At 39.0% G+C, this 20,264-nt stretch overlaps 3 protein-coding genes across 3 annotated transcripts; 2 read left to right on the top strand and 1 right to left on the bottom strand.

The window, feature by feature from the left end:
- Positions 1–1,161: 1,161 nt before the first annotated feature.
- LOC127986561 (cyclin-J) lies at positions 1,162–18,303 on the top strand. The gene is made up of 6 exons (XM_052588841.1): positions 1,162–1,472; positions 2,036–2,131; positions 4,686–4,896; positions 14,207–14,506; positions 15,760–15,919; positions 16,024–18,303. Exons 2-6 carry the CDS (start codon positions 2,054–2,056, stop codon positions 16,496–16,498), a joined length of 1,224 nt encoding a protein of 407 aa, XP_052444801.1. The 5' UTR covers positions 1,162–1,472; positions 2,036–2,053; the 3' UTR covers positions 16,499–18,303.
- LOC127986562 (uncharacterized) lies at positions 9,807–11,628 on the top strand. Its single transcript, XM_052588842.1, has 3 exons — positions 9,807–10,316; positions 10,396–10,552; positions 10,885–11,628. Exons 1-3 carry the CDS (start codon positions 10,172–10,174, stop codon positions 11,390–11,392), a joined length of 810 nt encoding a protein of 269 aa, XP_052444802.1. The 5' UTR covers positions 9,807–10,171; the 3' UTR covers positions 11,393–11,628.
- LOC127986560 (uncharacterized) lies at positions 12,040–13,751 on the bottom strand. Its single transcript, XM_052588840.1, has 2 exons — positions 13,155–13,751; positions 12,040–13,067 (listed from the first exon to the last, which is right to left on the bottom strand). Exons 1-2 carry the CDS (start codon positions 13,469–13,471, stop codon positions 12,146–12,148), a joined length of 1,239 nt encoding a protein of 412 aa, XP_052444800.1. The 5' UTR covers positions 13,472–13,751; the 3' UTR covers positions 12,040–12,145.
- Positions 18,304–20,264: the final 1,961 nt, after the last annotated feature.

The raw sequence follows: 20,264 nt of genomic DNA, 5'->3' as shown, positions 1-20,264 counted from the left end.
CTGAGCCTCTGAAGCATTTCCATACCAGCAGCTCACACAGAAAGTCATAATGCTTTCTATAAAAGCCCCATAAAACATCAAAAGCAATCTGCTATGGACGTTAAAACTCTGACTGAAGTAATTATTTTTATCTGAGATAAACCCTACTGACTTAACCTGCTGGATTCTACAACCAAGAAAATCAGTCACCCATATAAGCATCCTATTATCTAACGAGAATTGTTTTACCATAGTGTCTGCTAATATTCTTGGAGAGATACAGTTAAAAGCTGATGAAAAATCCACAAATAGAATTTTAGCATGAGTTTTTGGTTTTTCTAAATGCAAATGCAGCAGATGTAGTACAGTTAAGATTGCATCCTCTACTCCCCTAGAGGCTTGATATGCAAATTGCAGAGGATCTTGCAGAGGATCTATATTATAGATTCTATAAGATCTACCATACTGCTGTAACTGCCATACATACTGCAACTACTGTAGTGCTAAACTGCTACGTATGAAACGACCAGATATTTTGACTTCATCATAAGATGCTAAAGATTCTTTGCACAATATCAGGCATTATTGCTGTATTCAGTATAGACACTGTTTATGAGATTATACATGAACCTCCGTCCTACAATTAGTACAATGCTTAGAACTGCAGGGTCCACCTGCTGACCAAATGCAGGCATAACATATCATAAAATCATATTATTCACTTCATTTTACCAAACTAGGATTGAGTTTTAAATTTGCGTGGGATCTGTACAAGTTCAAACAGCACTATTCTGACAATCATTAACCATTCTTAATATCATAAACTAATTTCACCAACACCCATTAAAATCAAAATGAGTATTCGAAAACGTAGATCTCGCACCACTAAAAATGTGTTTATTTATTTAGGCTATTAAAAGATCTCGCACCACTAACTTTTCTATTTGTTTGTTTATTAAAATAAAATGATTAAACATAGACAAATTAAAATGTGTTGTTCTTCGCTGTCCTACATCAAAACAACTAAATCTCATTAAACCACAATCACTGCATGTCACCTGTAGATTTACATGTTTAAGAAACACATACATGCACATTACAGTACATTTGATATATCAGTGTTTTAAATAAGTTGACGAATCGTTTGAATCAATGCTCATGTTAATGTCCGGGCTGCGGACTCCTCCCCCGTGTGGAGAGACCACGCAGCTCCGCACACAACATCATTCAGAGCTGCTCCTCTCAGGCCGCTGGGGGAGTGCACTACACGGGACGGCGAAAAAAGTCAAAGGGTTAACTTGGATACACACGCGGCGGTGTTTTGATCAAAAAACCCATCCAACTGCACACGGAAGCGACTTTGTTATTCACGGGAAGGATTTCTCTTGGTATGGTATTCGTTTCGAAAAGTACACACGCGCGTAGTTGAAGGATTTAACTCCAGTATGCGGCAGTTTTGAAACAAAGGGGTCTGGAGCGCCGTTGTCTCTGTGGTAAGACGCGCTGTTGTTTTAATAAAGAGCGTTATATTATTTCCTATAATGTTTAATTTTCCTCTTTTATTTTAGTTTGGATAGTCATAGTTTGGATTAACGCGTTTAAACCGAAACTCTTCGCTTTATTCCTTCACAACTCTCTTGTATACTTGATATCGCTGTAGTAAAGGTCTCGTGGCGTGCCGCAGGGCTAGATGCGCGGCGCCGGTCACTTTCATTTGGTCCGATTTATTTATTTCTGTTTTTGTTGTTGTTGTTTTTTTAAAGTGACCTATAGGTAGGGACAATTTATCACTAGATCTTTCACAAGTTAATGGGATAAAGTCGTGCTTTTCGACGAAGCAGCTGTTGGAGTTCAGCTTGAGATGCTTGAACTTTGCTGGACGACTTCAAGCTCAGCAAATTCAGAAAAGAGTTGCCCACAAGCGCCCACTCATCTTATGTTTTTAGTTCCCCATACTTTTTCTGTCAAACAAACCTGAAATAGACGTAGTGTGGTAGAATTCGTACCTAAACTGAACTGGAATTGCTGCTTTCACTCCCTCATTCTTGTGTTTAAGGATTGGGGCCCTTTCTGGATGGGAAAGATGGAATCGGAGGGGCAGTGGTGGAAAAGCCAGCTTGCAGCGGACATCCATCAGGCTCTGCGAATTAAGGTGAGTTGTAATAAACAGCTTCGCATTCATCATTGGATATCAAAGTGCAGTTTTAACCCAGACGTCAACGTCCAGGTCTCCAATGGCACAATTGCCACAAGTTGAACTAGATTCAGATGGACTTGTCTGAGCTTTGATGGGGAAGTGTGAAATGTCACACAGCCATTAGAAAACAACCTCTGATTGTGGCCTTATAAAAGTTCCCAGCCAAAGCATCGTCTAGTATTGTCTGCATTCATATTATTAACACAATTCCTTGATAATATTGAATATCATTTACAACCAGGACTATTTGCAAAACCATTAAGGTACTCTATGGTACAGCCTACTTTTAGTTTAGCTTTATTTACATATTTTCCTAATTTATTTATTTTACTTTAAATGTGCTGTGATTATATTGTAATATTGCACGATTATACATTTTTTATAATATGGGGTCAATCTTGGGCCCTGAAATTTTAGCCACAGTTTTAATCCTTTAGCAAATTTCATAAAAGTAGACAAGCTGTTTTATCATTGTTAGTAAATCTTTTTTTTTTTTTTTTTAACTGGACACACCTGAGTTGGAGCACTAGGAAGTGTATTGCTAAACCATGTGAACTGACAGTGATGTTTAAGTGCATTTATTTAGTGCACGCTGTCTTTTTATTGTCCATCCTGTTTATTGCGGGGTGTTCTCACATCCGGCTTGGAATGTCAAGTGTTCTGTTTGTGTGTGTTTGTACTTGAGGTTGTCTGTTAGCTTTAGATTACTGGACTAAACAGTCCTGCTGGGTTTATTCAGCACGTGTCAAGGAGTGGTGAAAAATGATGCATGTGACTGAATGTGGTTGCATGAACCTTTTTTTGGCACATTATTCTCTTCCCCAGCTTGGTTAGTCAGAGTTGTATGTGAAATCTAGTGATATGTAGTACTAATGCAATGCAGATGCAAAGTGGTTCAGCTGTTTGGGGAAATATGTGAAGATGGGAGGTTTAGTTTTTTGTTAATTTTATTTAGACACAGCAATCTCTGTTTACCAACATGAAATCTTCAGTTAATGTTGAGCAGAAATGCTTAGCTGGTGTAAATCTTTGCATAGATAGGCTATAGTTTAATTCATGTTTTGTGTGGGAGGTTGTCAGACTTCACCTCCTACTACGTTAGTACTGAAACCTAAGAGTCTTCGCGATTAACTGAAGTCTTTGAGGAGGTTAATTAGCAGCGTTGTACTTAATTTTGCTTGTAAATTCTTTAGAACGATGCTAAATTATTCTAGGATATTTCTTCTGTAATTTTATGTTTCTTCACTTTAAATCTATATATGTGTGTGTGTGTGTGTAAAAGTGTTATTTAGTTTGTCTTTATCAAGCTTGACAATATTCAAGCAAGTCTATTTCCTCTTTTCAAGTGCCAATTCCCGTTTTATCTGTGTGAAACCCACAAAAATATAAAGCCACAAAGGGGTCCTGAGCTAGTTTTATTTCCTCTGGCTTTACCTTGTTATATTATTTATAGATGCTTTGAAAAAAGCATGTTCTTTTGAAAACTGTTTGCATCAAATTCAAATACAGCAGCAGCTGTAGGGCTGACTAAATTGCGAGCATGCCCCACAAAAGGGCTCCTTGAGAGGGTCAAATCCCAGCCCCTCACCCCACAGGGGACAGATGGCTGTGAGACATGATGGCTAGGCCTGTAAAGGAAGCAGAGCCTCCTCAACAGCCACTAAAAAGCAGCACACTCTGCCTGTAGACTCATGTCTGGAAAGAGTTTGACTGTTTAGCTGCTTATTAAGTGTGACTGGAGCTGTGTTTGAGTTGTCATTTCTGCGCAGTTGGTATTGGATTAACTTCTGAGAATGGCTCTGCTTTAGTTGTTTACAGAGCATGCTGACAAAAGGCAATTATTTTGATGGGCCTCGTTCATGAAAAATGTTTAATCTTTCATAAATTGGTTTGAAGATGCATTGTCCATTTAAAAATGGTACATTTATACTTTTATTTTTAATTGAATATATTTTCAGATCCTTTATGCCATTTTATTTTATTTAACGTCACGTCACTGCTATACTATATAACACATAGCATTTTATATTATAAACAGAACTTACATGGTAATATCACAGATTCTTTTAATATTCTAAAAAATATTATTAATAATATATAAAAAAGCAATATTTATAAAAATATATAATAATAAATTATAATTTAAAATACAATTTATATATAATTCTCTATTTGAATAGAATTGATTTCTGTGATGGCAAATCTGAAATTTCCGCAGCTATCACATTTGTGTCGCATGATTCTTCAGTAAATCCATCTAAAATGCAGATTTGATGCTCAAGAAGTTTCTTATTATGTTGTGTTTCTAATATTTTTGTGTAAACTGATACATTTCGGTATTGTTCAATAGAAAGTTCAGCAATCTTTAGGAACATTATAAATACCTTAACTGTCACTTTTGATAATTTAATGCATTCTTGCTGAATTCCGTGATACTTTTTGTAACTTACCGTGGTCCAAATATTATATACACTGTAACATAAAAAACATACCATCCTTTTCTCCTTAGGAGCTGAAGTTACCAACATACCAGGCTCAATCTCCACAGATCGGGATGCGGCGGTACTTTGCCGACCTGCTCGCTGTTCTCAGTAACCGATACCAGCTTTGCCCCACGGCACGTCACCTGGCCGTCTACCTGCTCGACCTCTTTATGGACCACTATGATGTAGCGGTGCGGCAGCTGTATGTCATCGCCCTCTCCTGTCTCCTCCTGGCCAGTGAGTCACATGTGTATTTGATTGCACTTTTATTTGCTCACCTGTGTTTGATTTTTATTCTTATCTGATGATTCATAAATTTGAACTGCAGAAATTTCATGTTTGGGTGCTCCTATTGAACCGAGCGAGTGCGTCTGATGCTCTGCACTATAGCTGGCTGCTGTATTGTGCTGTGTGACAGCTGTGTGCATAAGAGGCCACGGTCTCTGCTGGCCTCGAGACCCCTGAGTCAGTCTCCAAGGCAACCTAACCAACGCACAATCAGTTAGAGCTCCAGCAAGTTACAGCTGCTTCGGCACGTCGCTTCGGACAGTTTCAGGTGGATTGCAAAAGCTTTATGCGGCAGACATAGAGAGACATTCTTGCAGCGATGCAGAAGTGTCGCCAGATGTCTTCAGTAGATTTATAGTGCGGGAAACAAGGAAGTCTGACTCATAATATATCTGTGCTGTGTAATGTGGCGGGGCATGTTATCAGTGGTGGCACGTCTGCTTGCACACAAACAAAGCCAGAGAGATAAGATCGAGGGGGTGACTTGTGTCGCCATGTGTTGGTGTTTTCCACAGATTAAAATCTGAAACCCAGATTAAGGCGGCCAAAATGACAATTAATGCAGAGTGCTTTCTGCATCCGTACAATACTGACCTGAATAATTTAAAGGTTGTCTTTTATATAGCGAATCTCTTGCTTTATTCTGACCCTCATTACAGCCGCCTCTTGATTGGGGGAGGGTTGTTTTGTGGCGGCCAGCAATTGGCAGTGTTCAGGCAATAATTAATTGCTTTCGACTGAATGAATAATGGCTTTGCTCATGTTTCTTGTGAGGATATCACTCCCTTTCCCCAAGTCATTGATTCAGGCGGCTGTGGTCATTGTTGGGTTTCTCTAAGAGTCGCCCGCACTCAATGTGTCTTAAAGCTGAGAGCATAGCAAAGTTTCCATTCACACCAAGATTTATTATGACAAATGGTCACAGTAGAGATGTGCTGTCTACGCATAAAACAAAAGGGTTTGTGATTTCATGACTATAAAATTAATCCCAAATTAGTATTACATTAAACCCTTGTGCTGTGTTTTTTGTTTCTGGAAAAGTTAAACTTTTAAATTTTATCTATCTGTGTGTATTTTTGTACTATTTTCCCTCACCTTGTCACACTTCAAAAATGTCCAGCATTTTTTGTAATGCTATACTGTCAAATGTTGGATTACATTTTTGGTCAAATTGTTTTCTTTGAATTATTACATGTTTTTGTCTTTCTTTTTGGAACTGGTTGATCAAAGGCCTCGCTAATCTATTCACAAAATAAACTCGAAAACTGCTGTGCGTAAGCTCATATGAGTGGGGCCTGTGATCAGTCAGTTCCAGAAATAAATAAAAACCATTGCTAAATTAGGTTAGATTAGATTAAACAAAAGAAAACAAGTTTTTAATAAAAATCTGAGTTTTGTTGATATTGCATGCTGAGAGATTTACATTTTGACTTGGAACACCAAATTAGACAAAGGATTTTCAGCTCAGCACGAGGGTTAATATTGTTAGTTTGCCTGTCATTGTTCACTGAAACTATTAAAAAATGTTTTGGGTAATTGAGATGAAGCTAAAATAAAACATTAATATTAGATGAAAAGCATAAAAATGAGAAATGCTGCCTTACTGAAATTATTAGAATTAAAATATATATGAATTAAAATGAATATATATTAAAGCCAAATGACAAAAACACAACAAAATGACTTAAAATATAGCAATAAAAGCTAATTAAAAAGATAGGAATACTGTAATAGTATATAAATAATACTAAAATAACACAGCTGCCCGACTAAAGCTCATTTACTTTGGTTTAAGATTTTTTTTAAGCTTGTGTAATTTGAAGCCAGACCGTAACCCCGTATTAACACAGGATGATCATCTTGAAGGCTGAGTCTGCAGATATTGCGTCGTGCCAAGATTTTAGCTGAGGTCAACGTAAAAAAAAACCCCACTGCTGTCCTGAAACAGAGGAAATGAATCAAGACTTTCAGATCTAATTTTTAGGTGATAACATTCAGGGATGAATGATGGCTAAATGCAGTTTGAGGATACGCATGGACGAACACTTGAGCTCGATGTTATCAGTGCAATTAGCCCCCCACACCCACCCGCTCTCATTCTTTTAGCTGAGAACTTTGGAGGAGGAGAGGGTGACATATCAGGCTCATTTCCTCTCCTGAGCTGAGGCGATGGGGGTTTGTTATGCTAACGCACCGTGTATGTCGTGAAACTCGTTTTTATTAAAGTTCCTCTATTATGGGTTATGAAAGGTTCATATTTTGGGTTTGGGAGTCCCCGACAACAGGCTGACATTCATGCAAGGTCAAAAAAACACTTTCACTGTCTTATAATATGCATTTATTTTTACCTATTTCCTCAAAGACTCTCAAGCGATTCGTTCAGTGATTCATTTTTCCAATCCCCCGTGACGCTAGTCTGCGGTGATTGGTCACATTTTAATTTCATCATGCCTGTATGTCTGATAGAGCAGTGTTTGTGAGCGCAGCGCTGCTTTGTTTACAGCGTTACCTGGGAAACGCTTTTTTACTGCTCCAAAAGAGGCACCTAGTGGCAAAGAATGAATTAGCATATTCATTTCAGACCTACGCAAGTGGGCGGGCAATATGCTAATGTTTCGTGTTGATGTCAACGTGACATAGCTTGGGATTCATTGTAAAAATGACTCATTTCAATGATTCAGAGTTGACTCTTTCTTTTGAGAGACAAAACTTTATACAAAGTGCACTTTCAGATTTAAAACTTTGAAGGATTTTTTCATTCAATTAGAGCTGTGTTACACACTGCATAAAATGTAGTTTTTAAAAATCCATAATCGGGGCAATTTGATCAAACCTAATAGTATGTATGTACATATGTATATGTGTGTGTGTGTGTGTGTGTGTGTGTATATATATATATATATATTTATATATATATATATATATATATATATATGAAACCCCAACCCTCTGGTAGTTTTCCATTATCAGCAAGAAGCCCTGTTGAAATGGTATATCATCCTGTAGCTAATGGAGCAGCAGCTCTCCTTTTTGATGAAACGGTGTAGAGTAGCATGTCAAATGAAGGCTGGCCCTCTCCTCAGAAGGATGAGGAAGGGGGGAGATGAGGGCCCTGGAGGGGCATGTTTGAACTGAAACACTCAGCAGGGTTCCTGATATTCAGATTAGTGTGACAGATGCCCCCCTGAGGTTTGATGCTAATGAAAAGAATTTGTACGCCCCAGATAATTAAGAAAAGACACTGTGCGATGGCTTTTTGTGTCAGCTGGCCATTTTTGACCATGAGGGTCCACCAGGGTTTCCTGTTCTGCTGCTGAATCTACAGTGACACGACAAAAGATTGTATTTTAGGTTGAATTGAATGTGATGATGTGAAAGACAATAGATAGGCAACATGTTTCTGTTTGTCTTTGTTGGCTGCACACAAGAACAAAGGATTCATATGTTTTGGGTTCATCAGGATCCAGCTCATCAGGATGACACATAATTGCAAAATCATAGTAGTGTACATGTAGTATAATTATATAAAATATATACAGTGCAAAATATTGTATAATTATAATGACATATCATGATAATTTAATGTATAAATAATGTGTTTTAAACTTCATGTTTTTGTTTCTCTTTAACTTTGCTCGGATATTTCCTTTAAAAGAAGATTATATTCAAACCTGGAAACCATGAATTCATTTGTTTTTTTTCTGCTTAAAAAAAAAAAGCATTTTATGTTTGTTTTATTTTTACTTTTTCACCAGTTATATTTAGCCTACTTTGTTCAAGACTCAGATTTTCAGATTATCATGACAATTTCAGACTATCATGAAAATTGATATACATTTGGTAAAGTAGTTTACATATTTAAACAAAAAGTGAAATGGTTATAGACAAGATTACCATTCAAGATATAGTTTTGTCATATTGTGCAGAAAGAATATTTGTGTAACTGGGGAAAAAAAATTGGAATTCATAAAATGCAGCCCTGAATGCATTTCATATGTAAAATAATGTCATTATGAGTGTTTCAGAAAAAAATGGTCATAATTGTCCTGTGATCTATGTACATAGACTACACTGCCCCTGCCCCCCCCCCCCCCCCTTTTTTTATTTTTCATCCTCAGAATTGTTCTAACCATGGCTGCATCTTATGTATATATTTGTATTTACTTGTTTATTGCATTGCCTTTTTTAAATGTAATTTTATTTTTGTTTGTTAGTTTGTTTGTGTCGTTCTTGGTGCTAGCATTTATAATTGTATTTTGTCTTTGACTCCGAGAATATGGACGTTTTTGACTAATTTTGGTCTCCGTTAACAGATTGAAACTATTCTTTTGGCTTTCTATTTTTGTATCTCTGATTGAATAACATTGAGATAACCAGTTTTAGAAATTGATATAATATTTCACAATATTGAAGTAAATATATAAATACAGCCTTGATGAGCATAAGAGACTCCATTAAAAAAATTATTCGCTAAATCTGAGAGAGCGCTTATTGAATTGCCATCCGACTCTTGTAATGACTGGGTGTTTGTCAGCTTGTAGTAGTTTGTAGTAGATGCTCATTTACAATAGAAGTTATGTTGTATTAAACGACAGTGTCATTAAAATTGTGTATAAAAAATGTGTATGTCCATAGAAATTATGTGTGAGTTTTTAAAACTCAGTATCTTGATGTAGAGGCCTGATAGTGCTTGCGTTTCATTTAAGACAAAGTCTCAGTGAATGAAGGTGTGACCTTGGATTCCTTTTGCTGTTTGGACGTCCGTTTCTCCACGTCAGCCAGCGATCTGAGGGGGTCTGTGAGTGCTCAAGCATGAGCCGTAGAAGTCAGAGGTCGTGGGGCTTTTATTGTAGGAGCATTAAGGCCTGTTCACACCGGGACGAATTCCGCGCGCGATATTCGCCGACGTTTAACGCCTCGTGACTAAACAAAGGGCGCCAATGTGAGTGTGCACACCGACGCGAAAAACGCCACGCGTAAAAGAGTCATTTTTTAAAAAACGCTTCGGGTTCGTTTTTTTGGTTTGACGCACCGCGTCAAAAACTATACGACCAATGAGAATGGCACTTTTGCACACGTGTCTGGAGCTTCTGAAGTTACAGTAAAACACAACTTGGGGGCGCTCAAACACAAAACTGTCTTGCTGTGAGCACACATACGTAACGGCGAAGAAGATATACGCCAAGTAGCGTCTACACTGCCGGGAAGAAATAAGACGAAGAAGATGCAAGGCAAGATGAATGTAGAGTTGCTGGTCTCGTTGGTGTCGGAACACAAAGAACTATATGACAAACGTGACAGCGATTACAAAAATCTTGATAAAAGAGAACTGTTATGGAGTGGTATTGCACAGCAAATGGGCCTTGATGGTGAGTTTCATTTAATTTAATTGTCTTTCATGTACGTTCCTACAAACGTTTGACAATCGCCATCGTTTGTGTGCTGTAGTGGAGGAGGTAAAACACAAATGGAAAAGCCTGCGAGATACATATACACGAAAAAAGCGCGAAGATGATTGCCGAAGTGGACAGGCTGCTAAAAACAAGAAGACGTGGAAATTTATGAAGGTCATGGAGTTCCTCGCAACATCAACTGAATTTCGAAGGTAATATTATTAGAACATTACAATACATAGCTGTGTGAGCTCTGCTATAATGCATTGACATTAAACATTGATTAACATGATATCATTGCATGTTCCCTGTTCACCATGCGATCACACCTCTAGTTCAATATATTAGTTTATGTTCTGTGTATAGGTAACCTCTGCTGAAATTTTGTTGCCTGACATATGGTACATTAAAATTTGTATGAATCTAAACTAAATTAGTAATTAAACATTAAGCTCTGGAGTATTTTGTCAAGATGGGTATGAAGTGTGGCATGGCCCACAGTGTGAGTTATTGTTTCTGATGTAAACTGAATTTGTCTTTACAGTGTTCACAGCAATATTTCTCCTGAAAATATGAATGAAGGGGTTGAGCAAGTGGTGGTTCAAAAAGAAGTCAGCGACAGAGAAGAAGCATCAGCAAGCACGTCTCCAGGATCATCCTTCTCCAGCCCAACTGTGACCAGGTCTACTTTCAACAAAAGAAAACGGCCAGAGACACCAGACTTGTTGGACCGGTACCTTTTATCCAAAGAAGCCAGGGAAAGTGAGAAAGAGGAACGCAGAAGAGAGAAAGAGGAGCGCAGAGAGCAACGAAGAGAGCAACAAAATGATGAAAATTACTTGTTTGCTCTTGGCTTGATACCAGCACTAAGGAGATTGTCCCCAGCCGTACAGTCTTCAGTCAAATTAAAAATACATCAGCTGTTGCATGATGCTGAGTTTGGCCAGGCCTCTTCTGCTTTTTTTCCACAGCAGTCACCGGTGTCCTACCATCAGGTCCCCCCACAGACCCCAACAAACTATGGCTGCTCTACAACTTCTTGGCTACCCTAATAGATGTTTACTGTATACATTTTAATTCTGTATTTTTTTTGTTTGTTTTTTTACATTCAAGAAATTTAGTTGAAAATGGCCGTTTCATAAATGTTTATTTGCACTATTGTTCACTTGCACTACAGTCATTGTGACTTATTTGCACAACCTTTTCTGACGCCCTTTTTTACTTTATGTTTGTGATTGTTATTGCAACTTGTAGTTCATTAAAAAATGTTTCATTTTTCCAAAAGAAATTGTGCATAAGTGACTTGAAAGTAATGTAACATATTTTGGGATTTGGCATATATTTGTACATAAGTATTCTTGACCTCTTATTGAAATAGCTATGTGGCTAATTATGGAGTCACTGCATTTATAGGCAACAGTTATCAATCTACAGGAACATAACCATTTTGGGCACAGCATTGTGCAGGGAATGAGAACATTTTAAAGAAAATGCTAGTAAAAATGTTTATTAAAAATACACATTTTCAAAAATACAACTTACATTTAGTTGTAAATAAGTATATGTTGAAGTGACCAAATACTTTACTTTTTGCAAAAAAAAACTATGCTTTAACTTTGATAGAACATGTTATATCAAAAATATTTAATTTGCTGTGGTGAGTGCTGCCATATTAATTAATGAAGAATCAGATGCAATAGATTTGATAGTGTATTCAAGTTCACAGAAATTGTATATATACACATACACTAGCAGTTTTCTCAATGGAAAATGTAATTAAAATGGCTCAAATTTATAGGTTGATATTATCTGTTCCCCAGAGCATGGTTCACATGGTCATACTGCCAAGCAACTTCTCCTGCTGGTGAGTTGAAGTACTCTTTGTACAGTTCTCGGACATTTTGGGCCTCCACAGATGCCCGCTGCCCCCTACAATGTTCAAAGCCTTGTAGTGGTTGCTCACAATCATGGTCATCCTCTGTGGCACGATTCTGGTCATTTCCGTTCGGGCGCAAATAATTGCACAACGCACAAGCAGCTTTGACAACTTTGTCAACAACACTTGGTTGAACCTGTAAAGTTCTTTGGAAAACCCGGAAGCGTTGACTGAGGATGCCAAATACATTTTCAGAGATGCGCCGTGCCCGAGACAAACGATAATTGAAAATTCTCTTGTCTGTGGGGAGGCGGCGTCCAGGGTATGGCCGGAGGAGATATGGTTTCAGCGGAAAAGCTTCATCCGCCACAATGACATGGTTAACTTTTCCCAGCTCAGGAGCACCTGGAAGTTCACTTGGTGGGGGAACATTCAGAGTTCCATTTCTGAGTGCCTTTCCCAGTACAGAATTGGCAAAGATTCCTCCATCACTGTTGCTGCCATAGCTCCCCACATCAACCACCAGGAAGCGGTAATCTGCATCAACTAAGGCCAGCAATACAACGGAGAATGTACCTTTATAATTAAAGTATAGAGAACCAGAGTTTGCAGGGGCCTGGATGAATATGTGTTTCCCATCCATGGCTCCCAAGCAGTTAGGGAAATTCCATCTTTCATGGAATCTCCTGGCTGTACTCCTCCACATCTCTTCAGTAGGCACTGGCAAATGTTCATCTCTGAGGCAGTGCCACAATGCATCACAGGTTTCACTCACTATCGAAGCCACAGTTGACACACCAAGTCGAAAGCTGAACGCAATAGAGCGGTACGAGTCCCCAGTGCTTAGAAAACTGAAATAGAAATACTAATTTTTAACAACGCTCCACATATGTTTTTACAACATTCTTTGAAGTGAAGAATTATGTAAACGAACTCACCGTAAACACACGGCCAAACGCTGTTCTGGGTCGATTGGTTTACGGTAGTGTGTCTGTTCTTTCGTCAGCAAGGGAGCCAGTTGTTGAAGTAAATTTTCGAACTCACTGACGGACATTCTAAAATACCCCCGAAAACGCTCATGATACATTTTCAGCTCTTGTACCAGTCGATAAAACTCCCCATGTTCTTCTCTTCTCGTAACTATGGGATGTACCCAAAATCGGCGTCTTTTCCGGCGTCTTTCCTCATTCAACAGAACAATAATTTCTTCATCGCTGGAACTGGAGCTAGAGTTACTGGTGCTTGAAATATTCATGTTTTCTTTGTATGATTCTGACAAGCGCGTAAATACTTGCACTCTTCTTCTGAGTGAAAAGCGAGTTTAAGAAGCGTAAAGTTGCGCAGCGCCACCTTGTGTACAGGGGTTTTTCTGTTTTACATTAAGCGCCATCTAATGTCAGGGAATGAATTTGCATGTTCACTCGGCTCATCGTCAGCGAAAATCGCTTGGGTGTGAACACAAAAAACGTGTTGGAAAACGCTGGCGAATAACGCGCGCCGATATTCGTCCCGGTGTGTACGGCCCTTTAGACTGCGGGGGAAGCAATACTACAGAGCCTTGGACTTAGGGGAAAAGATATTAACACCTTGCACCTAGAGTCAGGAAGGGAAACGAAGAGAACAAAGGAATTCTGCAGTGAAGGGCTAATTCACCATGAGGAAGCTGTGCTCTCTCACTACAGGAATTCACAAAATGCTTCACCTCAGTGATGTCAATGCAAAATCCTTAAATGTGAAAAAGCACAGAGATGCATTGTTCTTTAATCAAGAATGTCTTAGATCTTAGTGAGATCTGGTCATGGGAGCTTAATAAAAAGGTATAAAATGTCCTTGCTTTCATCTGTAACACATCATGATGAATCTGCATCGTGATATCTCTGTGATGTCTGGAATGCCAGCAGGATAAATCCATGCATTCATATTTTATCATTGTAATGGAAATCAAACAGATGAAATGCTTGAGCTCAAATAGTTGTTTGTCTTGGCTCAGGTAAGTTCGAGGAGAAGGAGGACCGTGTGCCCAAACTGGAGCAGCTGAACACTCTGGGCTTCATGTGCAGTCTGAACCTCACCCTCAACAAGCGTGACCTCATCAAGATGGAGCTGCTGCTGCTGGAGACATTCGGCTGGAACCTGTGCATGCCCACACCTGCCCACTTCATCGACTACTACCTCCACGCTGCTGTGCAGGAGGGGGATCTGCACAACGGCTGGCCCCTCTCCTCCCTGTCCAAGACCAAAGCCTTCATGGACAAATACACGCACTACTTCCTCGAGGTTTCGTTGCAAGGTGAAAAAGTCACTAACCCTACCACTTTAAATGATTCGGTTCAGTCGCAATGACTCATTTATTAACAGCGACTTGCTGCCACCTACTGGCAGTTTTAATTTCATATTTAAATTATATATATGTATGTGTGTGTGTGTATATATATATATATATATATATATATATATATATATATATATATATATATATATATATATATATATATATATATATAATGTATATTTATGTATATGTGTGTGTGTGTATAATAATTAAATAAATATCAGTATTTAATTTGTTTAAAATAACATATCATTTATGCATTTGTAACTGCAGGTTAAATGCATTCTTGTCCCTCTGAGCTGAATGAAATAGTGTAACTAGGCCTACAGCTAAATGCCTCTTCAGATGCAGCTTCTGTGTTAATGAATTTTGATACTGATATCATTTGTTTGGTCCCAAATGTCTTATTCTGATTGACTGATTAAATGTAAGAATTTGACTCAAAAGATGATGCGCACTTTTAGGGAAAAAAAAGAAAACAAATTATTTATTTTAAGGAGACCTATCTTACTTTTCCAATGAATCGATGGAATAGTCTGTATAATACTCGATTACTAAAATAGCCAATAGCGGCAGCCCTAATTTGAATGTTCTATTAAAACAAAGTCATAATGATGAAACAGAAAATGTTATTTGAGAAGATCATCAATTCAGATTGTAAATTTGATAAAATGTTGGTTATATAACAGACTTCTATAATACACCACGGATAAAAGGATTTGGTTAGGTAAGGTTTTTTTTTTTTAATCATAAGTCTCTTATGCACCAAACCTTTGAACAGCAGTGTTATTATAACAATGTACAATAATGCAAAATAGTCAATTTACCAATGTGTGCATGGGCAATCTGTGACATTCACTAAATGATAAATATATAATTTAAAACTGCCAGTGTTTAATGTTTTTATTATTATTATTTTATAATTGAACTTTTTAAAAACTTGTTGGAATCGCTGCAGAAATAATATTAATGTTACATTTAAAATTACTATTTAATATAATCTACAATATAAATCGTAATGCCTGTTCTATTTATTTGCTTAATGAATGAATTGCCACTCATTCATATCACCTATATGTCAGTTATTGATGACTTATTAAGCATACTGATGATGCAGCCGCTTAATAAATGTTTCAAGCCTAGCAGTCTGTTAACCGTGGTAAAATCACTGAGGCTATAACACATCATGTTTGTATGTGTCTTTGTTGTAGATCATGCCTTCCTGAGCTTCAGGCCTTCTCAGGTGGCAGCTGCCTGCATAGCTGCGTCCAGAATCTGCCTGCAGATCTCCCCCAGCTGGACCACTGTCCTCCACCTGCTCACGGGCTACTCCTGGGATCATCTGACGCAGTGCATCCAGCTCATGTTACTGTAAGAGCAAACCACAGTATATGCTCTCATTCTTAGAACATAATGTGCCCTGAAGTAACCCACACATGCTGCACCTAACCCTGCTCTTTTGTTTAATTTTGCAGCGCTCACGACAATGACGTAAAAGAAGCCAACAAATCCAAATCTTCCCCTTCCGCCAGTCAGAGCCTCCAGCCGCAAGCTCACGTCCCCCACAGCCCTGCCACCCCCTCTCTGCAAAGGCAGCCTGCCTCCAGCTCCCAGCAGCTGCTCCTCCAGGCCAGCAGTTACCCGCAGCTCCCCCAGCACTCGCCGGCGTTATCCCAGCTGCACATGCTGGCCGACTGCCAGGCCCTGGGACCGGTGGGCTCTCGGGAATATCTGCAGCCCCACCAGGCCAGTCTGCTTTCGGCCTCGATGCCGGCCAGCTCTTTCCCGTCTTTCCCCAGCTTGGCGTCGGGGCTGCGAGGCTTGCCCCTCCAGGGTCCCATCTCCATGCAGGTGAGCATGGGGCCCGAGCGCCACTGCCTCGGTCTGACTTACGGGAGCGGCTGCTTGAGCTCCCACCACACGTTCACAGCCGGCTGCTTCGACAGGTGACGCCAGGAGAGGGAGGACAAACTCAACCTGGGGCTGCCGCCGTCCTCCGCCCTCTCTGCCGCCCCCGAGGGGCTCCGTCCCGGACGCCGACGGAAACTTTCCAAACGGAAAGCCAACAGCCGAGCGGATCCAACTGAAGTCATAGTATTAACTTGAGAACTCTGGGGTTTTTTTAGCGTTTGGGTTTTTCGTGAACTGAGGATGTCTATTTTTTAAGAGTATTTAGCCAAGTGAGGACCTTCTTCCAGTGCCACAAGCTTAAGACTTGGGAATCCTTTATTGAGCACACAGCCTTAAGAAGAGAAATCAAGTCGATCCGCATTCCATCCCACCAGCATTTTCTAACAAGTCCTTGAACTTTCACACTGGATTTGCTGTACGGTCCTTTAATGCTGCTGCCTTTTTATACGAACCGATGGCTTTACGATCAAGAATCCTGTCTCCCTTCTGGTCTTGTTTACAGTGACATGCCACGTATCAGGGATGTACAGATCTCTTTAATACGAACACCATACATACCATTGAACCAGCTGATGTTTGTATGAAGTAGCTTCTTTTGTTCTCGTCTGTATTTCTTGTCCAAGTCTTTAGAAAAGGTTGACGTTACGCAGAGGTTCCAGTTCCCTCAAGCAGATGGAGGGAGATGCCCCAGGGGACGGAGGCATCTGTGCTCCCCTCTTTTCCATGCTGGAGGAGACCATGCTTTACTAGTTCCTCCTTACCCCAGGGAAACATAGCCATGATCGCCCTGCGGTTCTGCCGTGTGCTATGAAGATGACTTGACTGTGCTGTACCTCTTCCCATCAGACACTGTGGCTCGTAAAGATTACCTCGCTGTTACACTGTCATTCACATTTACCTCCAAGGTCATGCTAATAACTAGTTTAACCTAGTTAGAAAAGAGTTCTTCTGTTACAGCTGTAGCGTCATACCTTTAGGTCAACGTTTTAGTCTCGTTTCTGTTAAGCAGACGGTCCAAAACATTATTATTGTAAACTAAAGATAAGATTAACCAAACATGTTACTTTCCTTTCCTTTTGTTAGTGTAATTATTTGTTGTTCAGAGGGTTCTTAGACTACACAATGAATTTCTTTATTTTGACTGGCCTTAAGACCAAAGCGTCTGCTTTACGTCCTGCTGAATGAGAAGCTTTTTCAACCACTTTACTGGACTTTGGATCAAAAATCTTTCTCCTATGGTCCTGAACTTTGAACTACCTCAATGTATTGCCATTTACGTGCTGATTCTGCAGGGCTCGTCTTTTCATTTTATGTTTCTTCTTCGCGATCGGTCAGAACATTCAAGAGCTTTTTTACCCAAGAACGCAGGGTTTTTTTTTTTGTGTTGAAGTCCCGTGTTTTGTATAGAACTGGTAGAGAACTGTGTTCACTGTAACAGACACGCACTGTTTGATATTTCAAGTCATTCTCTTGTTGAAGCCTCTGTGTGTGCAATATGTAATCATTAGTTTGTTACTTTTTAGACTGTATAGTTTTATTTTGTACCACTACTTTTTTTCTTTTTTTTTGTTACAATGTAGAATTAGTTTTTTTGTTGGTTTGGTTTGTTTTAACACGCTATTACTGCTTACATGCAGTGATTTATTTCTCCACCAAGAAAATGTTGCACATTGCAACCGATGTCTCCTGAATCTCTAGACATTTAGTAGACTAGAGAACACTGATTCTGCTCATTCAGTGATCTTATGGGTTTATTTAAAAGCCTGTATTTGGGAAGGGAAGGGAAGGGGGCAGCAGGTGTAAATTGGATGAAAACGCCAGAAATAAAATGGAAAAAGCACAAATGTTTCGTTGATGTGTGAATCATAGATGCTGGATTTGCATGGCTCGGGGCGAGTTGTTTCATATGAATGTCTGGACTCATTGCACATGAAAAGGTCTTTGGTGGGTTGGGGAAGTGGTGGTGGTGGTGGGGGGGTGGGGGGGTTGTGTTCATTTGGCTCCACCCCAAATACCTCTGCCCTCCCCCTTCCTCCTCGTGTGTTACACACTGGACTGAAGACAATGGGGGAGATTCCCGCCCCACATGGTGGTTCTTCCTGTCACTAAACACCACTAAACAAATAAAGCGCATCCAACTGAGCACCACTGATCGTTTCATAGATAAAAGCTATTGGGCTCAATGATTCAGCTGGGTTAACAACGTGTTCGATCTTTAATGGTATGTCACCCGAAAATGAAAATTATATTTGACTCATTCTCATATCGTTCCAAACCTGTCTTCTTTACAGAAGAAGATATTTTGAAGAATAACTTATTTTTAACAGTTTCAAGTTCCCTTTAACTTCCATTGTATGGACAAAAAGTACAGATGAAGTCAAAGAACGATAGCTATTGGGTTTCAGCGGTTTTCTGTCTTTGTTCAGACGAACAAAGTAAGTCTTACAGGTATGTAATGACACAAGGGTGAGTAAATGACACAATATTCATTTTTAGGTGAACTATCTCTTTAAAGACCTTGAAAAACCTTTCTTGACTTGAGGAGGCTTATATAACTGTTCTTTTAGGAGGCCATATCATTTTATAGGCTATAAAATTGGTTTATAGTTTAAATAACTTTTTTTTTTAAATATTAGCATTTCTTATACATCTATCATTTTGCTTCAGACGACTTGACTGATTCGTCAACCGCAGTCATTGGGTTCCTGTCATGTCCGATTTTTAGGCATCGACACTATATTATATAAAGTCAGTATTTTTATTAAAGTCTTAATTTAGTCCCTTTGGAATTATAAGGTTCTTTCTGACATTTTTGACAAAACTGAGTTATTCCCATATTGTTATTCTGTGACAGTTTATTTCCATTATATGATAAAACATTTTTTTATGTTGTATACATATGGGATTTTTATTTAAAAAAACAATAAGGTTCTATCTACACAGTCGAATGGAATACAAAAACTTTGAAGCTCAATATCTCAAAACTACTCGGAATGCGGATAGAACCTTATAGTTCCAAGGGGATGATTTGTGTTCATCTGAAAAAAGAAAAAAAAAGTCTGGTATGGCTTAAGTACATTTTTTTTTTTTAGGTGGAGTATCTATTTAAAATGTAAAGAATGACTTAATCTTGATAGGATGGAGCTTGATGCACCATTGTGGATTAGGGCTTTTATCGGTTTAATTAAAGAGACTGGATGGTCTGCAGACAGAGAGAGCGGACCTCCCTTTGTGCTGGAGCCTGGCGGGGGGTGCATGGGCAGGCCCTGGGAGGTGGGCCACATGTCTGAGTTGGTGTGATGAAGAGACGGAGTCGGATGTGGGGGGGTTGAAAGCTGGCAAAGGGGCAGTTGGGTAATGGATCATTTTCACAACCTTTGTTTGCAAAGCAAGGCAGGGGGAGGGGCTGGCACCTTTTTACTTAATTACCAGGAGGAGGAACCTCTAAACTGAAGCGTGCCCTCGAAATGCTTTGCTTTTATCGTATTTTTTTTTATTAATACTGAATCTTCAAATGGATATTTAGTTTATATATGTATATAATATGCATTACTGTTGACTTCAGTTCTTTTATTTAATTAAAAATGTCTTAACTTAAAAATTGCCTTGAAAAACCAAGGACCCATCCACTCTCCATGTGCTATTAGTATATTAATTTACTTGTAATGTCCATTTTAGTTTTTGCTTAAAAATACTTTAATCTTAAAAAAGGTACCTTGATGAATCAAGCCTCCACCTGCTTCCTTTGTTATGAGAAGGAAAAAAAAGAATGTGTTTGTCTTTGTTGGAGACCGGCCTGCAGGGT

Source organism: Carassius gibelio, chromosome B21, assembly GCF_023724105.1.
Source record: "Carassius gibelio isolate Cgi1373 ecotype wild population from Czech Republic chromosome B21, carGib1.2-hapl.c, whole genome shotgun sequence".
NCBI classification, from domain to species: domain Eukaryota; kingdom Metazoa; phylum Chordata; class Actinopteri; order Cypriniformes; family Cyprinidae; genus Carassius; species Carassius gibelio.
The sequence above is the reverse complement of the archived record's forward strand: the minus strand, read 5'-3'. Positions and strand labels throughout refer to the sequence as shown.

What these genes read in the sequence shown, in the direction of transcription:
- LOC127986560 (XM_052588840.1), bottom strand. Translation starts at nt 13,471, where the DNA reads ATGAATATTTCAAGCACCAGTAACTCTAGCTCCAGTTCCAGCGATGAA. An exon ending in CGTTTGGCCGTGTGTTTACG is followed by an intron (nt 13,068 to 13,154) that starts GTGAGTTCGTTT and finishes TTTCTATTTCAG; the next exon opens with TTTTCTAAGCACTGGGGACT.
- LOC127986562 (XM_052588842.1), top strand. Translation starts at nt 10,172, where the DNA reads ATGCAAGGCAAGATGAATGTAGAGTTGCTGGTCTCGTTGGTGTCGGAA. An exon ending in ACAGCAAATGGGCCTTGATG is followed by an intron (nt 10,317 to 10,395) that starts GTGAGTTTCATT and finishes TGTGTGCTGTAG; the next exon opens with TGGAGGAGGTAAAACACAAA. An exon ending in ACATCAACTGAATTTCGAAG is followed by an intron (nt 10,553 to 10,884) that starts GTAATATTATTA and finishes TTGTCTTTACAG; the next exon opens with TGTTCACAGCAATATTTCTC.
- LOC127986561 (XM_052588841.1), top strand. Translation starts at nt 2,054, where the DNA reads ATGGGAAAGATGGAATCGGAGGGGCAGTGGTGGAAAAGCCAGCTTGCA. An exon ending in ATCAGGCTCTGCGAATTAAG is followed by an intron (nt 2,132 to 4,685) that starts GTGAGTTGTAAT and finishes TTTTCTCCTTAG; the next exon opens with GAGCTGAAGTTACCAACATA. An exon ending in TGCATCCAGCTCATGTTACT is followed by an intron (nt 15,920 to 16,023) that starts GTAAGAGCAAAC and finishes TTAATTTTGCAG; the next exon opens with CGCTCACGACAATGACGTAA.